Source organism: Pholcus phalangioides, unplaced genomic scaffold (genome assembly GCF_987345545.1).
Source record: "Pholcus phalangioides strain wild (caught in Gottingen) unplaced genomic scaffold, Ppha-v1.0 ptg000039l_1, whole genome shotgun sequence".
NCBI classification, from domain to species: Eukaryota; Metazoa; Arthropoda; class Arachnida; order Araneae; family Pholcidae; genus Pholcus; species Pholcus phalangioides.
The window spans coordinates 2055703-2073802 of record NW_028301625.1 but is presented as its reverse complement, the minus strand read 5'-3'; the positions used below and the strand labels follow the sequence as shown (position 1 = coordinate 2073802).

At 35.6% G+C, this 18100-nt stretch overlaps 1 protein-coding gene across 1 annotated transcript in view; it reads right to left on the bottom strand.

Annotated features, from left to right (window-relative positions):
• The window catches only part of LOC149065453 (uncharacterized), a 115398-nt gene extending 103505 nt beyond the window's left edge, over positions 1–11893 (bottom strand). Inside the window, exon 1 of the mRNA XM_089253804.1 lies at positions 11694–11893. Coding sequence (XP_089109930.1) covers positions 11694–11760 — 67 coding nt within the window. The 5' untranslated portion in view covers positions 11761–11893. The remainder of the gene's footprint in view (positions 1–11693) is intronic.
• Positions 11894–18100: the final 6207 nt, after the last annotated feature.

Genomic DNA, 18100 nt, shown 5'->3' with positions numbered 1-18100 from the left:
CAGCATTACCATTCGAGTTCACCAATCCTGGACCATAATTATGTTCAGTTAATTAAATAATTAACTATTTATTATATCTATCAACACGAGCTTGGGATTAAGCACATTCTTTGTTAAATACGATGAATTCTCGGTTTATGACCTAAAATTAATAAATCAGAGTTTGCCTAATTTTACTGTCCGCTATCGAGAGTGTCCGCTAACGGGGAGTGAAATGCATTAAAGCCCTATTCCACGGGACCGGGGATCAGAAAAGTGTCCGTTAGGGGAGGTTCCACTGTATCAAGAAATAAAAAACTAATAACACTAGTCTATAAGATTTTTGTACAAGATAAAACATGGAAAAATTTGGCTGTTATTAATTTTTCCAGACCTGACTTTAAAGAATGACCGTCATTAGTTTTTTATTACATGGTAATTAATTTTTATTATCTTTCAAAATTCACATATTTAGGCTATACGTGTGAAACGATACTAGAAATCGTATTTATATTTTCTGCCATCTAAAACTTGGGGAATTGCAACACTAATTTTATCGCTAATTGCAACTGGATTCTTGGTTTTTTTTTTAATTGCACGAGTGCTTTATGTTTATGTATGCACAACCCATTAGTCAAAAAAAATGGAGTCAAATCAATGTCGTAGATGCATAATGTTCCAAATAAGTTTTGCTATATGTTTTGCTGCCATCACTTCACATTAAATTGGGGGCTGATTAGAGGTATACGGGGGGGGGGGGCATGGGAGCTTATATTCTTCCCCCCCCCCCAAGATGATCAACAATTAAAAATATTTTTTTAATATTTTTGTAAAAAATATCACGAATACGGACCAGTGCTTCAGGGAGCACCATGGTGCTCGCGAGTAACAAGTTGAAGATGCCTATATCAAATGATGGCTTCGTTGAATTGAATGTTGAAAATTTAAGATTCAACACTTTTTTTCAACAAGATTCAGAGCAGCCACTTTTCTCTTAACCTTTCATCGTGATCATATTATCGAAAACAATGCCATTCAACTTTTAGTTCATTTTTTTAAATAAAAAAGCTTATAAGTAATGCAAGTTACAAAAAAGTATTAAAAAAATCATTTTTCCAAAAGTACGTCCAAAACCAACATGAACAGATGGACAGCTTATTGATCGATCAAAAATTACTCTTCTGTAACTATATTTCTTGGCGTAAGCGAAGCAGTCTGAGAGAAAAAAAATGTTCGACGTAAGCACTGCATCTCATCTTTTCAGGATAAATTCAACTTCCGTGTAATTACTATTTCCTTGCATTCTACAAACATCTGTTAGAAAATGGTAGCTAAATGCTTACAAGAATTATAATTAAAATGCAGTTTAATTACTTGAATGTATAATGTTCATAAACAATTTCTAACGCCGGGTCGACACCGACCGCGTAGCGCCAAACCACACAAATTTGGAGGAGAAGTTCGGCACATGGCGGGTGGTTTTAACGGCAGACCGCGTAACAGTGTTCAGGTTCACACCGTCGCGTCGCGTCACACCCTCAAGCACAGTTTTTTGAGCTGCTCGGTTCGGCGTAGCGCTGCCGGGGGTGTGAAACCAGCATAAGACGAACACGATCTTTCTTCTTTCAAACCGAGCACAACTCAGGTCTATCACCATCTATGGGCGATTTACTACCTAGTGAGTTGCGCCAGAAGTGTAACTGTGTGTGTACCTAACAGTCTGAATGCGTATGTAGTGTTGTGTTTGATTTTTTTTCAGTGCCGCCATCTATATTTCAGAAGCATTTGTGCTGTTTGTAGGTCTGCTGCTCTCTGTGGCGAGACATTTTTTAAAGGGGAGATCGGCTCGCGCCTTGAAGTTGAGAACCACAGAAAGCCAACTTCAGCCGACCACCACTGTGGTGACGGTGGGGTTCAAACCCGGGACCTCGCGACGCGAGTCCGTCACTCTGACCACTCGACCACGACAGCGGCTACGAACACGATCTACCGGGTGTCAGTACATCAAAGAAATTGCTTTGTTTATGCACGCTGTGTTACTTCTCCAGACCGGTTTGTGTTTGCTTCGGCGTGGCTTTGCACGGTCAATCTTGAACGATCTGGCTTGTATATAAGATTGCTTTTTTAAAAAAAAAAAAAAATTCAACGTAGGCACTACAAGCCTCATGTTTTAAAAAACTTGAGTGTCGCTGCGGATAAGCCAAGAGAAATGCGGTATATTTAATACAGACATTCTAGGAAGTTTACTAAAATTACTTTGTCCTCTTGTCCTCTCTGAAATAGAAGCGTTTTCGACAGCGTATCTATGTGTTTCGTATACTTATACTAGCCAACAGTAAAATTATTAAACAGCAGTTGGCAAAGAAATTTATATAAACACGACGAAATAACGAGCCAATTTATATTGGCAGCCATGAACATGAAATGTATTCCTCAAACATGAGGCTAGAGGCACGATTCGCGAGTATAAATTGGTGAAAACAGCTCCGTGTACACATTCTAGCATGCTATCGATCTTCAAACAACGTAAGAGCTGAGCACTAATCTCGATTCCTATGGAAATGGGATAACAGAAGCCCGAAAGGCGAACGTCACATTTACTGAGTAGATAAATGCGGCGAAAGGTTGAACAGTTTATCACTTTCAATGATCGGAGAATCAGTTGGTATTTTCAGTCAATCGACCACAAGAAACTGTAAGTGAGTATCCGTTCCAACCACGATTATTAAGTTACGGCACGAGACACTTTAAACATCAAAATGACAACTTTTGTTAATAGATTCTCTGAATTAATTCAACAGAATATGCCTAAAATTATTTAATTGCAGAAATCAAACACGCAAACAGACAAATTCTGCAAGGAAGCCGAGCTGTTGACACGCTAAACAAGTGCCCCAGTGCATTGATAAGATTATTCCCATTTCCAAGATCAAGTATACAGGTGGTTCATAAAGAGGTATACAGTTTCCAAATGCTTTAAAACAGTAACAATTCAAGACACAGACAACTGTGATCCGTTAGGTTGATGTAGACCAACTCAGAGTTTGTGTCCCGCTTCTGAAAGAAGTGTCGTAATCGAAAGGAAATATATCACACATTGTCTGTTCTAGTGCTGCATCCATAAGAAAATTACACGGCCAATCTTTATTCATAACTGTCTCTGGAGGCTCTTTTTTGAGTATGTCAATTCTTTGGTTGATGCCGCAATAGCAGGACAACAATGGCAACTTTATTCTTTATTCGGTTACAGATTCAGATTTGCTCAATTCAGAAACGTGAAACGCCTTCTCCACCGCAGACACAGCCTGATACGTCGCTAACTAATCACGTGACGTATGTGCTATCACCAATGTCACTTTCCTCAGTAACGGGACAGAAATTTTATGAATACATCTACTCAAAGGATCTCATTTCTGGACTGTGTCTTCGATTTTAAATGTTTTACAGCATCTAGAAACTGTATACAGTAATACTCCCGAACTTACGCGATAAGTGGGACCGACGATAACAACGTTAAGTTGAATCCGGATCTTCGTGATTTTTCCCTTCTTACGAAGAAGGGAGAAACGAACATCACGGAGGCCCCGGTTGAATTCACGTACGTCACTGTACAATTTCGCACACATAAATCAGTTGATCGAGACAAAAATTTTGGAAAAACACCATGGTTTATATTATCTTTTTTTCGATTTTTCTTTTTAACATTTTAAAGCTAACATTGAATCTCGCTCATTTCCTCCCATAAATTATCGTTATCAGCCTGCAAGACTATGAAGACTATGTAAGAGGTCGGAAGACTCCCAAAAAAATTTCCGTATTCAGGTTCGATGTGCTAATCGGATCGTAATATCCACTATGATCCAAGAACTGTGTAGCGCTTCTTTTGCAATTTCTTCCCAAAAGCGAAGGCAGATGTAAGGTAAAGACGTCCCTTTCTTCAGTTCATGGTCAGTTTCTTTCAACTGATTACATTCAATTACTCGGCCGAAAGACTTTCACAAGAGATCTAATGAACGGAATACATTATAAAAAGTATCATAATTCGTAACACATTAAGCAGTTCCACACATTCGAGCTAATTACTCACAATTTCTAAACAAATAAAAAAAAGGATTTTAGCTAAAAGGGGAAAATCCTGTTTTGAACAATTTAAAAAAAAATACTCGATTTAACATTTTAAAACTTACGTTGGAACGAAAAATGGAGTTGTCCCGTTCGACTAAACGAAACATATAGTCATCGTACTTGCAACCATAATTTTTTTTCGGATATAATTATCAATTGGTTATTATCAGAAACGTCGAGTCCCAATGTGATCACATTAAGCGGCGTGCACTGTATAAAGAGTTACACCATTTAAAAACAAACCGACATGTGAAGATGATTCCAATTCGGTAAATAGAGAAAACCTGAGCTTCATGACTAACACTTCAAGCAATGAGCCAATAATAAAAGCTTCCAAAAAGAGGTTTATGAACAAACACCACACATAAACCTTTCTCAACAATATATTTATTCAAGGATCACTGGGAGTGAAATGAAATCTCTAAAGCGTGAAACATACATAATCATTCGTCTGGATTCTCCGCGTATATCCTGTTTCCAAAAACTTTTCTCCTTTTATTAAAAGCAATATAAGCCATCGGGTTACAAAAACCTACACAATATACTGTACATGTGACCATTCCTCTTCAAGATGAAATCCCGACTTCAATATATAATAACGAGGATAAAATTCTATAAGGTTTCTAGATCAACACAAATATACTGTAGTAAGAATTTTTTTTATTCAACTTCAATTTTTAAATATACAATTTAGTTTTTTTCAGTTTTTATTCAATTTTTTGGATGATAATTAAGAACATTCATTTGCTTTTTTTCTCCCAATATGTACGTATGAATGGTCTATAATAAAAAGATATGTTTGTCGTGAGAACGTTTTCCCCCTATATAAGTACACTGGTGTAAGAAATTAAGAGAATTTGCAGACTTGGTCGATTATCTCTAGAACTACTATACCGATTTTAATGAAATTTGATATGTACATACATTGATACTGTACAAAACAAATAACCATTCAATAGTTAAAAACCCGAATTTCAAGCTTAAAAAAGTTGAAATTCGGGTTTTTAACCAATCGGAGACGACGTGGGTTTCCAGAATCTGAAATACGAATGCACTATGTTCACACCCTGACGTTAGAACAACAACAAGTACAATAATAAGGACAACGCCTCATCGGATATTGCTGTTGGTACATTCGCTGTGCTAAGTCCCCATTGTCATCCGCTCGACAGTAAATCAGATGCATATCACATATTCCTCGTTCGTGTAGTCAGCCATCACGATACTCAATGAAACAGACAACTAACTGCCACACGTGCTTACTACCGCAATAGCACTAATTTACGTCGTCCGCAGCGCGTTATCCTACCCCAACGCATGCATTTCGCGACGCTGCTTACGTCAGATATGGTGAGTGAACCCACGAAAGCATTCAGCGATCAACTGACATCCACCTTTCGTCTCCTCTGGACTCAGAGCCCGCATGCGTTTTTCGCGATTTTCACCCTCTCAACGTTGTTTGTGACACCATGTTCCATTTCAACTTTTGTTCCTCTTGATGCCTACTACCAACCCTCTGAGTTTCTCGGTCCATTAACAGAACACCCTATATTGAGTGGCTTTTGGTGAGATTATCCTAGCCTTTATTATAATTTCTATTTGAACGGCTTTTAATATTATCCTTTCCGCAATATGAATTTACTTTATTTGTTTTAATTGATTTCCTGCATATAACGACCGACGTGGCACGTTAAGCAATTCAAATGATACATTTATATTTTGTTTGTATGAAGCTTAAAAAATAATTAAATTTTAATTGCGGAATAACGTAATGTCACCCCAGTCTTTAAATGAGTATTGTTTATGTTATTTAAAATTAATGTTCGTGTCACGATGGCACGACATTGTCTTTTCAAAACGTCTGTTTAGATGGAAAGCAGAGATCACGCTGAAATACAGAAAGAACAGTTAACGTGCCCTTCTCAACGAACTTCAACAGGATATTGGCATAAACTCTGGGATGTAGACATAAGCATGCGCAGCATGCGAAAAAATTTTTTTAATATTTTTAAATATCTGTGTAAAATGATTACAACATCGTAAAAAACACATCTACATGCCATCTTAATTTCATTAAATTCAAAACACTCTCTCTCTCTTCTTGGAAACAGAGAATTCTCTGGAAGAAATTTGTTATGCCTCCTCCAAATGTCAATTCAGCGTACGCCCCTGGATCTGAATGAACGCCAGAACTTCGTCACTGGACTTATCCCATCGTCGAAATCTCTTCCAGCCCAGCTTCGTGGCAGGTACGCCCCTGGATCTGCGAACTAGGGGTTCTTGAGCACCCCTACATCCAATAAACTTTATGCGGGGCTGAGCCCCCTAATAATTCATAAAATCGCTCATGAATTTTGTATATACGGGACGTCTCACAAAGCTCACCCAATATTTCCTTCCTGAACTTCCCAAAAAGATAACACTTTCTTATTTTTTCAATTGTCTGTGATTGCCAGGTGTCAGTATTGCCAACTTAGTTGATTTTCAAGGTAATTTCATTATTTTTTTTAGGAAGTTTGATAGAAAAACACCTATCTAGTTGCAAAAAATAAACAAAGTTACGTAATTATACTTTCAATGACAAAAAAAAACTGGTTGGTTAAATCTTCGTTTTTCTTTTTAATACAAATTTTAAAAATTCTAGTTGCTTAATTTTTGTATTGGTGGCCACGCTGCAAGTCGGCCAAAAAATGATTTTCTTCCCTGTCCCGCGATCTTTTCGGAGTTCTCATGAAACACGATTAGAAGTTCACATTCGATATGTAACATCGGATAAAATATATTTGCTCATTTTGCCATCAACCTTTACACAACCCTCCCATATAAACTGGCTTGCAACATCGTAAAAAAATAATTACAGCCTTGACTGCAATGGTTGATTTCCAGCATATTACCAGTTCATTTTCAAGTACATATGGGCGTCCCACACGTTCCATTGGATTCAGATCTGGGGACTTAGCGGACGAATTCATACGAGTGATATCTTCATTCTCCAACTGTTCATCTACTGCATTTGTACGATGTGGTGGTCCATAAAAACCCAAAACCAATGGCCCCTCGGAGTAGTAGTACATGAGAAAAGATTACCTTACTTGTTAGTGGTTACTACGCCCCGTTTGAAAATGAGGAGCTCAGTCAGACCACTATGTATAAGCCTCTCTTTATATCATAAAACCTCCATACTGATCACTTTCAATGATTTTCGACGGGTGATACAGCGTTCCCATCTTTCTCGAGCTTGGCTGGCGTCCAAAACCACTACTTAGGCTGAAGCGATTTTCATCACTTTGGACAAACGGAATAATGCTATGGTAATGCTATGAGCAATACCAAACTTTTCGGTTACACTAGTCACACTGCGCTCTTCTTCAATCTCACCAATTATTCGGCAATGCGTAAATATTTAAGATACAAACACATTTATGCCCCGTTCACCCGCTTCAAGAATTTTCACCAATGACTGCTCTCCGTTTCTTTCCTTACGAAGGAAAAAAGTCGTCAAGAGGGTGCTAGAACTCCCAATGCTACCGCAATATTTGCACATGTGATCGGGACTTTAGGCGACTATACATATATCCTATCATTTTTATCATCTACAACATCGGTTCCCAACCGGGGGTACGCGAAAAGAAAATGGTAATGACGGCCATCCACCAAAAAAAAGAGCAAAATAATTAAAAACATTAAAAAGAATTTTTAAAAGTAGGTAGAGGTTTTTATTAACCTCTACCTAATAGTTTAATATTCTCAGTTGTAATATATATATATATATATATATATTGACTTCCGACGCCCCTGCTCACGCAAAAATAATATATGTATCACACATCTGATTTTGCCTGTAAAATTCAAACTATGAATGTATAGAATGGAATAATTTGCAAAAGAAAGTGGTTTTTGTTGTATTGTATCTAGCTGAGAACGTAACATGAGCGGCGAGATACGGAGGAGGGCATTACCCCCCAGCCTGAAAGGTGGAGCCGAATAATCTAATGTATATGCATATATATAAATTGACATCATCATGCCTCCAGACTTTCACATCTATCTCAGCCTATGGAACGCAACCAGATAAGTAAAGTTTATAAAGAAGGGGCGGAATACAATGCGCTGGAGAAAGTTAAACGACTAAATTGCCCGTGTTTTACCATTTTTTTTTATGGGGTATACAAGTCTGAGAATTTTCTGGGTGAAGCTTATATGCCGGAGTGAAGCCTCTGGGTGCGGCCCTCGACGCTGCAACTGACCATTATGTTGGCCCTCAAATAAAGAAAAGTTGGTCACCCCTGATAAGTAGATAAGAGGGTATACAGTAGATTTCTCTTTCAGACTCACCCTATGTGTTCTCTTTCACTCTTACATGTATATAGTTGGAAGATACATTTATGTGGGGGGAAAATCACTAACACGGGTATAGAAAAAACGATGAAAGAAAACACAGAACAGGATTGAATTTATTCCACTGGCATTTGATCGAAATATTTCGTCCATGATTGTAAAACGATGAAAGTTCTTACTATAATTGATATTCTTAGTTATGGATAGCGTATGGATGTGTTCGAGTCCTCTTTGCTTTATTATTAAACATCGCTAGCAGGCAGATTTACTCAGTAAAAGTAATAATTTATTCCTCGTGCAAGTGCCACTTTGAGGAAGATCGAAAAGCCATATGGTGAAAATAAAATATTTTTATCTGGCCCATATGCCTGAGGGCCCCCCCCCCCAACATTTGTCATCATCTTCATAGTAGCCTATAGAAATACAGTATTAGGTTTGAGCCCCCCCCCCCAATATTTCCAATAATTTTATGCCTATGGTTATGATGACAGACCATAATGATTTAATAAGCTTAATTGTTGTGTAATGATATTGTTAGCTTAAAAATATGTCCATTGCAATTTACTGGGGCTTATATTTACTTACTACACATGAATCATATAAGGAACGATAAAAATACATATGCTCATCTTTGATGCTGCAGTGAAGCAAAAAATAGAAACAACAATTGCCAATAAAATGAGTTTTGAGTGCTTGTGTGTGTGTGATCAATGAAAGTAATATGTATTGCTGAGAACAAAGAGTGTCCAATTTTTCTTCATTCACAGTCATAGGCGACTGAATCTGGGGGTTTAGGCCACTCCAGTCTCACTTCCTCTTCCAATAATAAATATGCAATGCACAACTCTCTATTCTGTGTACAATCTTGAATCGTATATGCACAGAATTTCTGGCAACTCCTAGTCCATCAATGTTTTCTTCGTACCAGCATCTACCTCTCTTTTACAGTACATATGATTCAAATTCATTTGCCATGAAAGATCACTTGGACATTGGGGCTACTCAATCCTTCAATGTGGCATGCAGCTGATAAGCTACAATCATTTCACTTAATTGGCATACCGTAACAGAAAAAAAAATCAATTATTTTCTTGTCTAGTTGGAAATAAAAATTATTTCAAAATTTTAAAACTCCCACTCATTTGGAAGAGTTGATCAACTTTGCCCAAGAATATGAAGAAGTCACCAACAAATACACAAAATTTTATGCATACACAAAATCTGTGTATTCATGTATTTGCCTTAGTCGTTATACAAATACAAGGCCACAACAGGCAATATGCCCAACAAAGTGGTTGAGAAAATCAGCCACCTCGACTGGTAACTTCTTAATCACACTTATTTCACATCAGTGCAAACCAAACATCTATTCTTGCTAAGATTCAAATAACATTCAGCATATATTCTTGTGTGAATCCATTTTAATGTATTGAAAATTTAACTTAATTTCACAAACCATTAATAATTGAAATATAATAAAAAATTTATTTTTATGCTTAACGGTAAACATCAAAAATAAAAGAACAAACAAAGATATAGCAAATACTTAGATTCTAAAAAATAAATTTCAAAAAGAATGAACTTCAAACAAACGTACGTTTCCGAGGTGCCACAGTTGGCGACTTTTTGAAGAGGTCTAAACTGCATCCCACCCTGAGGCACTGACATAAATACAACATTGGTGGGGCTGGAAGTTGCTAGTTGTCCTATATATATATACGGGACACGAGTGCGTATGCAGGAGATGGAAGGTGCATTGCATTGTTTTTAAGAAATTATTGGGGGTTCTCAGCCCCCTTACAAAATTTATTGGGGGGCTTAAATGTCCTCAGCCCTAGATTCTGGAACCTATGAAGTGATTATCAAAGAGCTAATGTTAAAAATAAAAAAAATATTTGTTTATAACAACTTGCGGATTAAGAAGACGTTGCTACTTCCAGTTGACTGTCAGACCATGGTCATCTTTCACTGTCAGGGTTTTATTTGACAAAAACTTGCATTCATTTGCCAAAGAGAAGTTCAAATCATTTTAAAAACCTTTTGATCAACAGAAATATGTTAACGAGTCTATGAAGACATAGCATTGAGCAATGAGATAATAACTGAGAAGAGTTATTTCTTTCTAATAGCTACGAAATCCTGTGGGCCAGAAATCAATTCTGTTCATTCACCAATAATAGATCGAAATGATAATTATGATGTCGATAAATAATTACAAAGTTTTACCTGACAGAGCAAAAAATTGAAAAATTTGCTTATAATGAGAAATCTGTTATAGTGACAATTTTTCCTGTGATTTCAGCTGTCACTATAACACTTTTACTGTAGTTGCTCTTACAAAAATTAGGAGAAAGTACTGAGCATATGTATTAGCAGTCACAAACCTGACATGTGCCAGTAAATTTACAAATTTTAAATCTCCAGTTCACTAACAATTTCGAATCTCACAGACCACTAAAGAAATTTTTGAATTTTTTTTTTTCAAAAAAGATACAAATCCCTATTAAATAATCATAAAAGTACCATTTCGATAACATAAATATAATTGTTTCATTTTATGGTCTGTCCTGTGTTAAACAATCAACTAGCATAAATGAATCAAAATTAAGAATGCTTAGACAAATTAAAATTTATTTGATAATTGAGATGCATCAAACTATGAGAAATTTGAAGTTATTAAAAGATTTTTATAAGCTTGTAAACACCAGTCTAGTCAAACATGATATTGTGTTTTTCTATTTAATTTAAAATCTATTGGGACTTCAAATAATTCATTTTGATCTTTTACTTACACTTAAGGAAAAGTTAAATCCAATTGAAAACAGAGAATGAAAAATTCCTCAAACAACTCTGTATCTCTTCAAATTTTGTTGAATAAAACACCTTTCTTCAAAAAAATGCAATATTATAAATAAAATCTACCGCAATAAGAATTTGGGAAAATTAAAATTTTAATATTGAATTTGAACTAGATATGTTTGTGTTTGTTTTATTTCCATCATTTTTATTGTGATCGATTTCTTTTAAGTTACGCTAATGCGTAGTTTAAAAAAATTTTAAGTATGATTTCGGTATACTGAATGCAAAATATTCGAAACAGAGAATATATATTACCTATTTTATATTAATATTCCCACAAAATATATTCAAAATATTGAAATTATATGCATACGTTACACATAAAGTGCACTAAACTATATAAAATGAAAGCTGTAGGATAATTTAAAATAAATATTAAATTGATTACTAACCTTCATTCCCAAGGATGACAACACAAATAGAAGCGAAGTAAAATAAGAAAGTGAACAACAGCTCCATATGGGCATTTAGGAGAAAAAGTCTTAACACGTGCACAGTTTGTGTGTGTGTTGATCAGAACATGTTTAATGTCAACATCTGTAAAACCTACATTGACAAATGCATCAAACCAGAGAGCAGACGCAAAAACTGCATCAACAAACCTAAACACAAAGCTAGTTTTTTCAAACTCACTTCTTCACGTAACAGAGAGGGCGCTTGAAGCTTAGAAATCCTCAAAACAATTATTGTTACAATTATGAAAAGGCTGACCATACTTCCTCGAGAAAAATACCTGTTATGGGTAGATTGACCATGTTCCCTCGAGAAATACAGTAAATTCGATTTACAAATATGGGAAAATACAAGACATCACCAATTGTCGCCAAACAGTTACCAAATAATAACGAAATTGTCAATTATGGCACAAAACAAACCAAAACTTTCTAACACAAATAGCTGTTTTTAATCTCCACGAATGCGAGCAGATCTCCCCGTTGAAAAGTCTCTCCACAGAAAGCCTACAAAAGTACAAATATTTAATCACTACAATTCACTCATAGATGGCAGCACTGAAAATTCAACACGACACTAGTTACACGCTCCGGCTGCGTGTGTTAGGTACCTGCACATACACACACTTCCGGAGCAACTCAATCGATAGTAAATTGCCCGAGGTGATAGACCGGAGTTGTGCTCGGTTTGATTCAAACCGAGCAAATAATTTGCATTCCAGCAAATGCAACCGATAAATTTATTAGTTGCTTTTTTCAAGTTTTATAAAATAACTTTCATAAACCATTTTTATAGTGAAATCCCATCCTTAGATTAGTCACTTCTGAAATATAAAATTCCATTTTTTTCAGTTTATAGACTGAATATCAAGTAAAATATACTTGTAGGTATCGGGGAACCACCAAAAATATTCAAGCGCTAGGGTCTTCAAACGTCTTAATCCGGCCCTGAGTGAACACCGTACGTGGATAACATTGTTTAATAAAAATATTTTTTTAAAAGTTTAAAAAATTAAAAGATTAAAAATTAAAGTAAATAATAAATATTTAAAATAATATTTCAAATATTTATATTTTTTTACATAATTTTAAAAATCTAAAAAGAAAAAAATTAAAATTTTTAAATTAACTTTAAAAGTTATTAAAGTATGTAGTCAATTAAATATTCGCAATGAACAGAATGGCTTATAATTTTGGTCCCGTCAGTGGTTAGAGGCCTTTCACACGGAGCGGATGCGGGTCCGGAAGAAGTTTTAACAATTGGAATATACTGCGCCTTTCACACGAGCCGAAAAATCTCCGCACCTAGGAAATGTTCATGCGGGTCCGGACGTCGTCCGCATGTGTCAAAACCTAAGTGCGGGCTCCGCATCCGCACATAGAAGTTTTGACAATAGGTTTATTCGGAGCTATTCACACGATGCGGATGCGGAGCGAATTCGTCCGCATCTTTGGCTACTTTTTGAAGGTGATTTTTCACGGAATTTTTTTAATTATTTGCCATAAATACCCTTAAAAACACCATATGATGGTCCCTGCTCATTAATATAATGTACCTACATACGTCTATCCCTCCGTTTCCTTCTGAGATGGAGATATAGCAACTTCAACTGCCTTTTGTCCATATTTCACAATTTTATACAATAAAACCTGTCAACAACGGCCACTGACGGGACCAAAATTATAAGCCATTACGAATATTTAATTGACTACATACTTTAATAACTTTTAAATTTAATTTAAAAATTTTAATTTTTTTCTTTTTAAATTTTTAAAGTTATTTAAAAAATATAAATATCTGAAATATTATTTTAAATATTTGTTATTTTTTTAAATTTTTTAACTGTTAATTTTTTTAAACTTTAAAAAAAATACTTTTATTAAACAACGTTATCCACGTACGTGTTCACTCAGGGCCGGATTAAGACGTTTGAAGACCCTAGCACTTGAATATTTTTGGTGGTTCCCCCGATACCTACAAGTTTATTTTACTCGATATTCAGTCTATAAACTGAAAAAATGAAATTTTATATTTCAGAAGTGAGACTAATCTAAGGATGGGATTTCACTCTAAAAGGTTTATGAAAGTTATTTTATAAAACTTGAAAAAAGCAACTAATAAATTGCAAGTGCAACCGATAAATTTATTAGTTGCTTTTTTAAAAGAATTATTATAAAATTTTTATAGTGTAATCCGTACTTGAGGCCGGGATTATACTATAAAGTTTTGTAAAAGATCTTTTATAAAAGTTGAAAAATTCAACCAATAGGCCCATCGGTTGCATTCAAGCAAATGCAACCGGTGATCTTAATGGTTGAATTTTTCACGTTTTATCAAAGAGCTTTTACAAAACTTTTATAGTGTAATCCCGGCCTAAGACAGAATTGTGATGTGAATATTTCTAAGCACAGACATTTTGAAAGTCCCAACCCCTCCCTTTTTTTACACTTGCAAATTCTTTGACATTTGCTGAATTTTTTTTTTTTTTTTTTTTGGAACATCGAATGTTTTGGATGTTTTTGGATTGGATTTTTCGAACATTGGATGTGTTTTTGGAATTTTCTTTCATATTTTTCCGAAAAGACAGATTTTTTTTCAAAATTTTTTGAAAATATTTTAAGATATTTTCTCCCATCGACTACTTGTGAGGATCGGAATGGAGGCATCTTTAGGCGCAATGATAAAAACCACCAAAGAATGCCTCTAGGCTGCCTATGGGCACTGAATCAGGGGTGAAGGAGAAAAATAATTACAAAAATTGCGAAAAAACAGTTTTTATGCACGAATTTCGAACTAAAGATGCGGGCGATTCGTCCGCATCTTCAGTGCTCGTTTGAAAGGGTATGCGGATCCGCTCCGTGTGAAAGGGGCCTTAAATGCAGAGAATGAGGGGAGGAAATGGCAGCAATCTGTATTGTGTAGTAATTAGAACATCCTAGTTCAGGGGGTTCTCAAATCGTGCGCCGCCAACCCTTGTCAAAAGAGTTAATCGTCGAGGTCAGAATTTCTGACTCGGATATACGTATTTTTTTCCACCGAACACACACAACCGGGAGTCAAGATTTCATAACGAACCTCAGTAAAATCCCCCAATCAGCATAATAGTGATTATATTTATCCTCTGAAGACGGCACCCATTATGTGTCGAAACGCATTCGGAATTTCGTGGTTTTCCCCTTTTATTTGCCTCATTCGTTGGTTCTAATTGTGATTATACAAGGCAAGGGATTATCAACTCTTTTATGTTCTGAAATACGCTCCATGCAGTGACGACTCTACAGGGCTGTGGGTCGCACAGAGCACTACGATACGAAGGACGACAAATCAGAGGTTAAGGGAAAAATAATTGCAGAAAAATTTAGAAAAAAAAAAACCCCTTTTTACTGTAAAATTCAAATTACGATGTGCAGAAAATGTGCATTGGATGGAATGATTCGTAGAGAAAACTGTAGTTCTTGATGCATTTCATCTATAGTTTGTTTCAGGTTAACTTTGCAGTGAAGAGAAAGGTAGAGAGTGTATTCCTTCGCCGCAAAATATAGTTCCCATACATCGGAGGTTTATGATGATCATTTATATAGAATATTTCAAATTTTTTTATGATTTCAAAAAATATACTGAAAAAATACCGTTTTGAACCAATGTATATTTGTTTAAAATTTTTAAATTAGAAAAAATATTGGTTACCATTATTAAAAATCCATGGCGAGCTCAAGAACATTTTGGCGCGATTTCCAAGAAATTTTCTCCGCCAATATCACTGTCGCGCTTTTTTTTTTGGTTGCACAATTATATATATATTATATCGTCATTTTGTTGAATTTTCCATTCAGTTTTGAATGTAGTTATAGGCCTACGACGAATATTCAATCAGTTTTTTTTTCTCCCGAAAATAGCCTCCAACGAATTCAGATATTCACTCATAGATTACAGGAAGTGTCCCTCTTTCACGACAGTGCCAATACCGTTGTGAGAGGCTCTCTTTATGGGTGTAGGTTACGGTTCCAGGCACCCCCCCTTTTTTTAATTATCTATTTCTTGCCGTGTTCGTAGGATAGGGGTGGTTTCTGAATTCCAATAGCCGATAGCGGAGGGTGTTGACATAAGTAATGTCTCTTTTGCGTCCACACCAACTTCTCCCCCACAGCACACACAGAGGCTGGCTGTCTCTCCAGATAAATATAAATAAGCAAGAGAGAGAGACCCACAATGGTTTAGGCTTGCAGTGTATTTTTTCCTTCTGTGACAGTTGTATCTTTTCACCAGAGATAGACAAGCTAAAACGTTCTCCGTTCTTTTTGGCAATAATGCATAAAGCACGTTATTGAAAGGAAGAGGAATTTTGGATTGCAGATGGCCTGATGAAACACATGTTGGAGCAACAACAATTATTAAGTAATAGAGAATCCAATAGTTCTACAACTTTAAGTCAGGATTCCATAGAATGGGAATCCGTAAAAAATGACTAAAACTGTAGTGATAACAAGTGGCATCGACGTATTTGCGTTCGGGTGGGTGAGCGACGACGGAAATTTTTCGGCAAGAAAAGTGAGTAAAAGAATTCTAATTTTTTTTTTGGTATCATTTTTATTATTATTATTTGGGGCTATTCCCAAATTCAAACGTGAAAACCGGGTTAATAGGAGTTTCTAAGATACTTTTCAATAAAAAAAAAATATTTCAAAAACCCCACTTTAATTTCTGAAAGTATCGACGATGGTTTCTTTTTCATTAGCTAATTGTTACTAACTGCAATTTTTTCTACAAGCATTACGTTATACGAAAAAAATATTTTTTTTCTGCGAGATTGGCGAGAATCAGCCATACCTTACCGAGGCCGCGCATCGATACATAGGTTAAGAGGCTTTCGTTGTCATAGCAACGAGTGATGCGGTTCCCTCGTAGCTTCCTCTTCACTGCAAAGTTAACCTGAAACGGACTATAGCTGGGAACACAGCTGCGAGTTTTTGTAGTTGTTTTACTGGTTGCCCAAATGGATTTATTTAACTAAAAATATACATACTGAGATTAGGTTTTCCAACTTCTCGAGCAGGCCTTTCTTTAAAAAGTTTTCCACAGAAAGCAGCGATATCCGATAAAAATTATTTCAATCGATATTCAATCCATTCATGCACCTGCCATTTTCACTTTCAATTTGGAATATGGATGGATAGTAACACATCAAACACTTAACGTGCCTCCTACTCTCCAAAATACATTATCCGGCACACACTAATTCGTTTAATATTCCTGAACAGTTCTAAAACTTTTTCAGTTCAAAGCGTCCTTTTGCGTGAGCGTCTGCAATTTAGTAGTATGTGATACATCATTCTACTTACGATGATAGAGTAACATGATGAAAATATTTGAATGGAATTTTGAACATTTTCTACAATTTCACTTACACTACATTTTCTACACTTTCTCATTTCTCTCTCTCTCTTAAATTAATTATTTTTCTTTTTCATTTATTTATTTTTTATTTTAATCTTATTTTTTTTCAGTCACTTTGTTGGGCAATTTACCAGTTGATGTTTTGGTGTTTGTATTTTCATAAGTATATAGGCTGACGAAATTTGCTCGAGAAAAATACGTGAAACTGGGCTTCGAAATACGAGAAAATACGGGACATCGCCAAAAATTATGCCAAAAGTAAGCAAAGTCGACAATCAAGGAAAATGAAGCACCACTTCAAATTGCAGTGAATTAAAAAAAGCATCACAAATATGTGAAACAAATATTCTGATTTGTAGTCGTAATCATCGTAATGTAGTTTCTGAGTTGGAAAGATAATTTTAATCGTTGATTTGAAGAATAAAAGTCAAGTTGGCTTCATTGAAAACACGTGAAAAGCCGAGACATTTTTGCAAAAAAAAACCCGGGACTGTCCAGGCAAATACGGGATGTATGTTCACCCTAAGTATACAGTAAAAAATAAAATATTACTAACGACTTTAATATTGATTAAAAGAATAAAAACTAATTAAATCAATTAAAAAGTTTATTTAATTTGAAAAATAAACAGAAAATAAATTTAATTTGATTTTTCATTTTAAATTCAAATTTGCGCCTGCATTAAGAATAGAAAAATGGCGCCTTTCCCAATTTTGCTCCCCCATTGACAAAAAACCTGGCTACGCCACTGGTAATAGCGGTTATGGATCGAGATACGGAGCAATGAATATCCTAAAGCGAATGTGCGGAGTAAGCTACTCTCTTTTGTGACGTCACAGTGATAGCTCCTAATTGGCTGCGTTGTCATAACGTTGTACATCCAGAGCACTTCACTTTTTCTTTTCATCTTAATCTTCCCTTCTGTACTAGACTTCAGTCCCGATAAAAAAAA